Here is a 9,563-nt window from a genome sequence, read left to right as displayed (position 1 = left end):
GGCACTTCTGTTGTGCAGAGGAACAAAGACTTTTTTTATTGGTCCTTAACTGAGGCATATACCTGTCTGATGGCGTTGGCTCATTCTGCACATGCTCAGTTGAACAGAAATTTTCATATTGAATACAACCTAGCACAGCGGCAACACCCAGAACCCCACTCCCTGGCTGACCCTGTGCATCCACTCCCTCTAGTTGCATTTTTATCCTGACATGTCTAACATTTATAGGGACTGCGGGGAGCAGGGTAGGTAGTAAAATCTTGGCGGTCAGGGGAGGCAACATACAAAGGGGCTTAAAACTCTGTCCCTGCCTTCTTGACCGCTCTATAGGCTGTCTCTGAGGGCAAGTGCTGGATAGCAATATGTTGAGTTTGGGGCAGAATGCGGGAGAAGATGTCTATGAATTGTCACTTGTTGTTGCATACCTTCCTGGACAGTTTTTGTCTGGTTCTTCTTGTAGGTGGACGACCCCCATTCCCCAGCCCTCATTTGAAATAAGGAACGCAGAGTGGCTCTAAAAGCATCCGCCGCCGAGCACGGTCTGGAATGACATCGTCTCCACCTCTCTTCTTGCTTTTCCCATTCATTAGGACCCTTTCCCAGCCTCTTTCCCGAGCAAAAACCGGGCAAGGCTTCCTGCGGTTACAAAAGAAGAGAGGGGAGCGGCCGGGGTTAGAGCCTCGCCGCAGAGAGCCAAGAACGTGCGTTCGGTCGTGGACCTTTTGTCCCAGGACCCCCTTCCGCAGCTCGGTCGCGGAGGGGACGACCCGACCTGCCCCGGCCTAAGCAGCTGCCGCCCGCGCGCCCCTCGGGCCAAGCCCCCCCAACCCCCGCCACCCCGCACCCTTTCTAGATCCCCGACGCCCGCCCGTTCGCCGTGACGTGGCCCGCGGCGCGCGCATGCGCCGCTCAGCCCGGTTCCCCGTCCCTTGGCCACCGCCTCCCGACGGGCTGGAGTGGGCGGGGCCTGTGGTTCTGGAAGCCGCGCGGCCGTAGGGGGAGGAGGGTGTGTGTGCGCGAGGCGGGTGCGCGGGGCTCGGGAGCTGGTCCGCGGCTGGGGCGGAGGAGGAGGAGTTGAAGGCGGCGGCCGCGACTCCCGCCCGCACAGACAGCCAGTCCCGCGAAGCCCCCTCCCACTCTCAGGCGGGCGGCGGCGGCGGCGGCAGCGGGAGGAGGAGAAGGAGGAGGGAGCGTCTCTGCCGCCGCCTCCTGGTCCCCAGCGCCGATCTGCCGCCGCCACCTCCCTCCGCGGCGATCCTCCCTCCATGGTCCTGCCGCGGCCCCCCTGGTAGCCTGAGCTGCCCCGCGCCGCGCCGCGCCGGAGCCAGCCTCGTCAGAGGGAGCGGTCGCGGCCTCGCGGCCCGCGCGGGCTGACGAGCGGAGAGCGCGGCGCCGCGCGGTCCCCGAGGATCCACACGCCGGGCAGCGCGGCCCGAGCAGCGCGAGGAGCAGCGGGCGGGCGGGCGGCGCCGGGCCCGGGCCGCCCTCGCTCCTGCGCCCCGGCCCCGCCGCCCGCGCCGGGGCGGTCTCCCGCAGAGGAAGGCGCCGCAGTCTCCGGGCCTCGCAGCCCCACTCGAGCGTCCTCAGCACCGAGGACTCGCGGGTCCTGAGGGGAAGAGGCGAGCCAGGGGCCGGTCACTGAGCTCTTTGGCGCCCCCACCCCCGTTTTCGGAGCCCTCCACGCTGCGGCCGCTGTCCCCTCCGGACCATGGCCGACGACGACGTGCTGTTCGAGGATGTGTACGAGCTCTGCGAGGTGATCGGCAAGTGAGTTCCCACGCGAGGGAGCGGGAGTGTGGAAAAATGCATTTCAGTGATGCCCGGGTCCTCCCGCACCGGCACCCGCTCCGGGCCTGCCCCCTGCCCTCCCTTCCCCTCTGCCTCCCTCGTCCTCACCCGGGCGTATTTATAGACGTGTACCTGGACCTCCTGCTGGGCGGGGGTCCGGGGGGTTCTCAGCGATCCGTGGAAGCCACCGAGCCGAGGTCCGCCACCCCACGAGGCGTGGGGCCGGCCGAAATCCGCTGTCTGCATTTTATCTGACGGTTGCACAGGGACGTGGCAGACCCGATTTTATAGTTGCTTCCTGGGAACAGTTGGGGTTATTGTTACCTTGCGTGTACCACAGGCCATTAACGAAAAGAGCAGCTTGCATTTCCTTTGCTTGCATGGAGCGATAGCGAGAGAACGTCCAGGGTTTTTAATTGTGGGGTGTGTGTCTATTGTGCAGGATATTAGAGAGATGCCTTTGTGTTCACCCCGTGCCCGGATTGGAGGGGGTCATTTTCAGACGGGGTGCGTTCAGTTTCAGCAAATTGCTCACCTGGTGTAGACCAGCGTGGAAAGAGTTGGGGGTATCCGAATTTTTAATGCCTCGTTATGCAATGACTGTTAAATCAGTGTTCAAGGCTTCCCTCGACTGTTGTTGGGATGGTGGTGGAGCCGTCTGCTTTGAGTCACCGGGCTGGTCTAGAATATAGAACTGACAGTCCAAATGCTCATCCTTTCATCTGTGTTGTGTAATTACACTAGGGAAAAGCAGGGAATCAGATTAATCACAGTGCTGATTGAGAATTAAATCTGCAGTTCCTCATCTAATTGTCCATTTCTTAAATCTGTTTTGAATAGTTTCCTTTTCATTCTTGTCAAACAGTATTCCAAGTGCACAATCCTGCTAATTTGCTTGTGAAGGAAAAGGCTGGCGATCTGAAGTTGATTTCCTAGTTCAGCGTGTATTCTGTGCCTTTAGAAGTTCAGGAGATAAGATTTAAGAGCAATTTTTGCTGCTTTATTAAGGATCACTAGGTAGCTACCATTGAAATATTTTACCTCTTTTTGGAAGCCCTGCTTTATTGTCTATTTTAAGGTCTGCAGTTGGGAAATGAAACCAAGACCTTAGAGCAGTTGGCTGTAACCCTTTTAAGTTGTCTGCTGTACTGGATTTCAATTTGTTTAAGTGCTGATAACTCATTTTTTTTTTCTTCTGTGTTGAGGTATTACCGTGTTGCCTCTCATGGTGAAATTATGGGTAGACCTTGCTACACACTTTCCTCAGACCCAACTGATACAAAGACATGTTACTCCTTGCCCCTATTGTTACATGACCAGCTTGTCTACTAGAGGAAGGATATCCAGTGTGCCCTGTAAAGTGCTTTTGGAAGTGCTCTAGAGTAGTGCTTTCCAAAGATACAGAATGCAAGACGTATATGTAATTTTCTATACAAAAATCTTACATATGCAAATTTTGTAATGGCCACATTAAAAAAATCAGAAGCAAATAGGTGCAATCAATTTTAATAAAATATTTTATTTAACCCACTAGATCCAAACTATTATTATTTCAACACATAATCAGGGCAGAAATTATTCATGAGATATTTTACATCCTTTCTTTTGTACTCAGTCTTTGAAATCCGGTGTGTATTCTACACTTACAGCACATCTTAATTCTGACACTAAGCTAAATTTTCAGCAGAAATACTTGATCTGTATTTAGGTTTCATAACATTTGCATTTGCAAAAGTAGCTTCACATACCCAAGTTTCCCCAAACATATCTAAAAGTTTTCTAATAACCTAATTGATATCTCTTTCTAAATTTAAATTTTGATGAAATAAAATTAAATAAAATTGAAAATTCAGTTTCTCAGTTGGACTAGCCACATTTCAAGTGCTCCACAGCCATATGTGGATAGCAAGCACTGTTCTGTAGAGACAAACATGTTTAAAAAAAAAATCTCTTTGGTTTCTTCATTCTTAGCACCCGGTAAAGGTAAATTAGGGTTTCCCAAAAGCTCCCAAATGATCGTGTGTGTGGGTGAATGATATTTGTTGTGTCTTAGTTATATTTGCTTTAAATGAGCCAGCAAAGTCATAATTGGAAAATGTGAAATTAAAATGTTAATTATATCATGATGACGGAATATAGCCATCTTTGGATCAATGTTAGTAACCAGTTCCGATTCCTTAAGGTCTTAAAGAGTGATGACATGATCTCTTTGGATATCAGAACAAAGTGGTCGGCATCACATTAGCACAATCAGTATTCTGCTGGCTTGTAATTGATAGAATGTTTTCAGGAAACACCTCTGGTAGAACTAAATTCATCTTTTCTGTTGCTTCAGAGCTGCATTAAGGAGGGAGAGCAGGCTGATTCAGAGGTGATAGGTACCCTATGGCTCCCTTAACTATTGTGAACATGAAATCTCTTTCATACCCTACAAAATCTGACTTGGTCAGTGCCATTTATAATGTGTCATTTCGTGAAATAATGAATTCAGGGTAGCCTTCGTGGTAAAGAATGTAATGATAGTGTTCCTCACCCTGTGTAAAGGTTGAAGGTTTCTCCCGTAAATTGTCTCAGCATATATTGATCTGGAAATTGAAATTCACTTGAGATTTTCTTGCAGGGACCTTGACAGCATACATTTTAACTTAGCATTTGTTCAACTCTAGCTTTAAACAGAAAGGCCTTGAAGATGTTCACTTGTACTGGACACCCTTTTGTTGATTTCTATCCAAGTTCTCTAGAATTGTGATTTTCTTGTATACCACATTAGCATCACAAATTGTTTTTGACCCTTAGGTGTTAATAGGTTTAAATTTCCACTGAGGTACTTTAAGACAGATTTCAATTTTCAAGATCAATTGACCACCCACTCACTCCTCTACCTCACTGCTTATCAGCTCATTCACTCACCCACTGTCTGCAAGGGAATCATGTGCCTGATTCGTTAGGAATATTGAAAGGATGCCATTTCCTGTTTTAAAAAAATTAAACTCTTTCCCCGCGTTTCTTATTTTTGAAAGTCTTACAAAAGATCTTTTGAATGCCCGTTGTTTCCATAACATTTTCCTGTGTAACGTCTTTCAAGTGACTGAAACAAATCTCCAATGATGGGACCTTATCCTAGTCCCAAAACTTCTCATCCTTGCAAATGTAGCAATTAGTGGGAAAGAAAGATTTTATGCAAATGCAGGAAATTGGCTCATTTTTATGCCATGATCATTTACTGTATCTTTTGCAAGTGTATAGCTTTAGAGGTAAGTGTACAGTCAGTAATATTACATGAAGGCAATTTTAAGATGATTCATCCAAATTAAAACATAGAAATGCCTACCTTCATGGTACAGGAGTTTCTGTGAATGAGAATAGCAAAAAGCACACCGTTTTCATCTTGCATGAGCTGAATATTTGCCCTGGTATTTAGGATTCTTAGTAACCTGTAACTTCTGACTTTCCTGCTTTGGTAGGATGTATACTAAACTTGGAATGATGCAGCATGACCCCTGCTCAAGGATGACATGCAAGTTTGTGAGGCATGCTGAATTTGCTTGTACTTTGAGAGTACTTACCATATTTAATTACGGTTTCTTATTCATGAGTCCTGCCTAGTGAACAGGGAGCTTCTTGAGGACAGGGAACATATATACCTTTCTCCGTTAACTTAACTCAGGGTCTGCGACATAACCATTGCTCATTAGCTATGGGATGAATTGAGTAGTTTTAATAAAATCTCATTAAAAGGCAAAAAGCATGTTTATCAACCTCAGAGCAATTACTATCCCAAAAGGCTGTATTAGTCTGAAGCAATGGATCTCCACCTGGCTGCATATCAGAATCAACAGGGGAGCTTTTAAAAAAGATCAATGTCAGGGCCCTGTGTCAGCGCAATAAAATCAGAATCTCTGGGAGTGGGTCCTGGACACTGGCATTTTTTGAAAGCTCTCTAAGTAATTCTAATGTGTAGCTACGATTGAGTCATTGGTTTAAAACTTAGGTAATGTATGTAATATTTTGGGACTGGGTTTTCAGAGGCTTACAGGATTTGAAAAGTAGAACAAATGCTTTTTGGGTGGTATTGAAGCCAGGAGACCAAAATGTGGATTTTATCTCCTCTGTGCTATGTCTCTGAGCCCTTTGCGTCAGAATTTTGTTTCAGCCTGTGTTTGGCTTTGATTTCTTGGGTCTTTTAAGATTCGCATTGATTTATGATGCTCATCTAATGCTAACATGGTGACTGATGTTTGGAACAACACAGAACGAGGATTGCTTCAATAACTGTGGCTGTCCACTACAACAACTTAATTTAATATTAAGAGATTTATCAGTTCAGTATGGATTGTGTTTATACATATACTTTATTAAAAGAGTGTGGTTATTTATTTTGCTTATATACTTCACGTCCACACTTGCAATTCTAGTAAAACCATTTACCAGAGAATTGAATTAAATGCAGGCTTTATATAAACACGGGATTAATCATTGGTAAAATATGTAATTTAACATGACAAAAATTCAGCTTTACTCTTTTTACTAATTACCATGGCTTGCACATATATTGATTGGCCCACTGATTTGGATTTCCAGTACCACAGAGGGCAACATTATAATATGTTGGAATATCTTTCTTGGAAATTTTATTTTATGTAGACATTGTAGGCAAATTAGTTTTTAGTGTCTGGAAAAGTGTGAGCCCGAAGGAACCAGGAATTTACTAGAAATGAATAGATGTTTTATGAGAGAAGTGTTTGATCAGAGTGACAGTTGTGTAGCAAGGCAGGAGAAACACAGTCACCAGCTAGCCCATTGGTGGCCCAGAAAGAGTCAAGCCAAGGGGGATTAGCTGCAGTTCCATGGAAGAGAAACCTGTTTCACATGGTGTAGATGCCTGCACGTGGCCAGCCTTTTTGGGAGTAGGTAAGCAGTGTTGATTCCTGATGACGGAGTTGGCTTCTGGGACCATTTTGGAGGGAATTGAGCTTTCCTGCGTGTGCGCACTTTCTCGGAGTCTCTTCATGCCTGCTTCTTACAGAATGCCTTAGGACTTGGAGTTTCTGAAGTGTCGTTTGCCTGTCTTCTTTATAAAGATTTCCTGTGACTCCCTTGCATTCTAAAACTGTGACCTGCTTCTGTGTCCTTGACATGTGCACTTCACAACCCCCCTGTTTTCTCCGTTTAATCTGCAACATTTCACCTGGCAAACTACCTCTCGTGCACCTTAAATGGTGTTCCTGGTTATTGCCTTTAAATCGAAAAGTCTTTTACCGTTCCCAGTTGTAGTTCTACTCAACACATTAAAGAAGCAAGTATGCCTTCCTTTTTGAGACTGTTCTTGAATTACTGCATTTTTAAAAACATTTTCACATTTTAAATTTGCCAGAAGCACTGTTTAAAAGAACTTTGACATAAGATTGTTTAAAGGTAAAAACAAAAAATCTTTCATCATTTAATGCTTACTTCGTAAGGGGAGTTGACATTTCTGCCTTCTAATGTTAGGCACTTTACATATATTATCTCCTCTGATTATACCTGTTTTACAGAAAACACTGCGCTTCAGTGAGGGGTAACTTGCCCAAGATCACATGAAATTGCAACTGGTTCCGAAGTCCATTCATTCATTTCCTGCCAATTGCGGTAGTTAAATATGCTACATCGGGCTTCTTTAAAGCGAGGCCCATGCCTTCATTTTCAGAGTTTATTTACAACAATTTTTAATTGTTTGACGCTCTAGTTCTATTTTTCACTCCTTCATTGGAGGTTCCATACTACCTTCATTGTTTCACCCATTTTTCTTTTTGTCTTTCTTGTTAATGAGATAGCCGCGGTTGTTACTAAACTGATAAGCCTCTGCATTCTTTAGCAGTGGAAATATAGACTCTTGTCCATTCATCCAAAATACAATTTGTTTTGGAACTTTCTCTACACCTTTTACTGTCCAGGTTTTTCTTTTCCGTTCCCCTGCCCCAACAAACAGCATCGTTGATTAATGACTCCTAACTTGCCAAACCAGACGTGATGAGGTGTGGGAGATGGGTGTTTGTTGCGAGTAGGGTGGAGTGGTTTCCACTGGGTCATTGCTCCTATATCCTGTGCTACAAATCCTGCAGTTGCTCTCCCTGACTCTGAAAACCACGTGTGGAACTGCAGCTGCGGAGCAATGAGCTTGTCAGCTGGGGGCCAGCACGGCACACCTAAGTAGGCGAGTGAGTGAGTTACTGAACAGGTCCCTGACCCCCACCAACAAGCTGATGGCCGGTGCAGCTCTCGCATTTGGGGTTTTAGTTTTTAGTTGGCAACTGACAGTGCAGATTCTAAAACCACCAGATACAGCTCTGAATTCATGCTCCAGGGTTCAAGGTGTGACAGGACCCGCTCTCTTCTTTCTCTGCTGGGGCCACCCCCTGTCTGGGTATTCCTCTTTGAACTGAGTCCAATGTAATCACCCTTCTGGCCATTATGGAGCCAGAGTCAGTAAAGGGAGAGTCTCCCTTCATCCACACCAGGAAGATTTCATTTCTGGAGCTTGTTTGATTTAAAGGAAGTTAATACACATTTGCAATGTTGAGAGTCAATAATTTTCTATTACTTTCTCTTCGTAAATTGACTCGTCTTTGTAAAATAAATTATAAAATTAATTTTAAATTCTAGAATGTCCAGAGGTATATGTGCCCCTCTCTCCATTCTCCCACCGTCCATAGTCCCATTCTCCAAGAGGTTACCATTGTCCAGCTCTGTACATCTTTCTGGAAGGTCTTTGTTTAAAAAACAGAATGGGATCATATTTGTACACTATGCTGAAATATTAATTTTCCATTGACAAACACTGTCTCTGATGACCTTTCCATATCCATCTACATCTCTGTCGAACTTTGTCTCTTCTTAAACTGCTGCCCAATATTCCATGGTATAGATTGATTATTGCAGCTTTGAGTTGAGTGCAAGCCATTTGTAAGTAGACAGACATCATTGGAAATGCTGAACTGGAGTTTGGGTGAGAGTTCTGGAATGACAGTGAAGGTTTGGAAAGTAAAACTGAGTGAATGAGTTCTTGACAGGTGACTGAGCTGGAGAGATGTGGTTTGCTGTGTAACTCACAGAGCTAGAAGAGTCAGAATGGCTGGATTTCACAGAAGTTTTAAAGTAGGGAGGATCAATAATGTAAAATGCCAGCACACTGTGATGGACTATCAAAAAAAAGGCTTGTTTATAGTATAGAGGCAATTTAAAGCATCTTTCAAAATAAATATAATGTTAAATATCAATTCATGTTGTGACTGAAAAGCAAGGTTCTGTGCATGTTGGTAATACACTATTTCTCTGTGACTCCACCTCAACAGCAGCATATTTAGGGTAAAAAGAAGCTGATTTCTTTTTTGTTATGATTGTGTTTTGTAGATTCTGATGGCTGGCTTTTAGGTAAAACCATTTGGTTTTCCTAAGATTAGGTATTTTTCATTCCTCAGCTTGGTTCATAACTTTCAATTAAATGGAAGCCTTCAATGAAATGACATGGTAAATTTTATATACTTTACATTTACTCTATGTTCTTGATATTAGTCAAACCATTCTTATTTTTTAAAATCCCTTCCCCACAGGGAACTGCACCCTTCCTTGTCTCAAGGTTTTGGGTCCCCATTGGATGAGTGTAGTTAATGTCTCTCTACCTCCCACTGTGCAACTAAATTTGTTCATTGGCTTTTTGTAGTTGTGCCATACCCATTCACAATAAGAAACGATTACTTTATTGCACTTAAGCCAATTTTTTGGTAAGTGTACATTAT

The 9,563-nt window shown here is 44.6% G+C and overlaps 1 protein-coding gene and 1 pseudogene across 13 annotated transcripts in view; both read left to right on the top strand.

The window, feature by feature from the left end:
* Positions 1 to 1,472: 1,472 nt before the first annotated feature.
* CASK (calcium/calmodulin dependent serine protein kinase) overlaps positions 1,473 to 9,563 on the top strand; it is a 362,863-nt gene continuing 354,772 nt past the window's right edge. For 3 of the 13 annotated variants that reach the window (XM_004754922.2, XM_013057514.2, XM_013057512.2), the window contains exon 1: positions 1,477 to 1,767. In XM_004754922.2, the coding sequence (XP_004754979.1) occupies positions 1,709 to 1,767 (59 nt within the window). In that variant the 5' untranslated portion in view covers positions 1,477 to 1,708. Of the gene's footprint in view, positions 1,768 to 9,563 lie in introns of all 13 variants that reach the window. The other 10 variants (XM_004754919.2, XM_013057511.2, XM_013057513.2 and 7 more) reach the window with 7 other exon arrangements.
* Positions 5,238 to 5,333, top strand: LOC123394783 (annotated as a pseudogene).

The sequence above is a fragment of the Mustela putorius genome, unplaced genomic scaffold (genome assembly GCF_011764305.1).
Source record: "Mustela putorius furo isolate JIRA1106 unplaced genomic scaffold, ASM1176430v1.1 tig00003836_pilon_pilon_pilon, whole genome shotgun sequence".
In the NCBI taxonomy this organism is placed as follows: Eukaryota; Metazoa; Chordata; class Mammalia; order Carnivora; family Mustelidae; genus Mustela; species Mustela putorius.
Note: the sequence above shows the minus strand (reverse complement) of the source record. Positions and strands in the feature narration are given on the sequence as shown.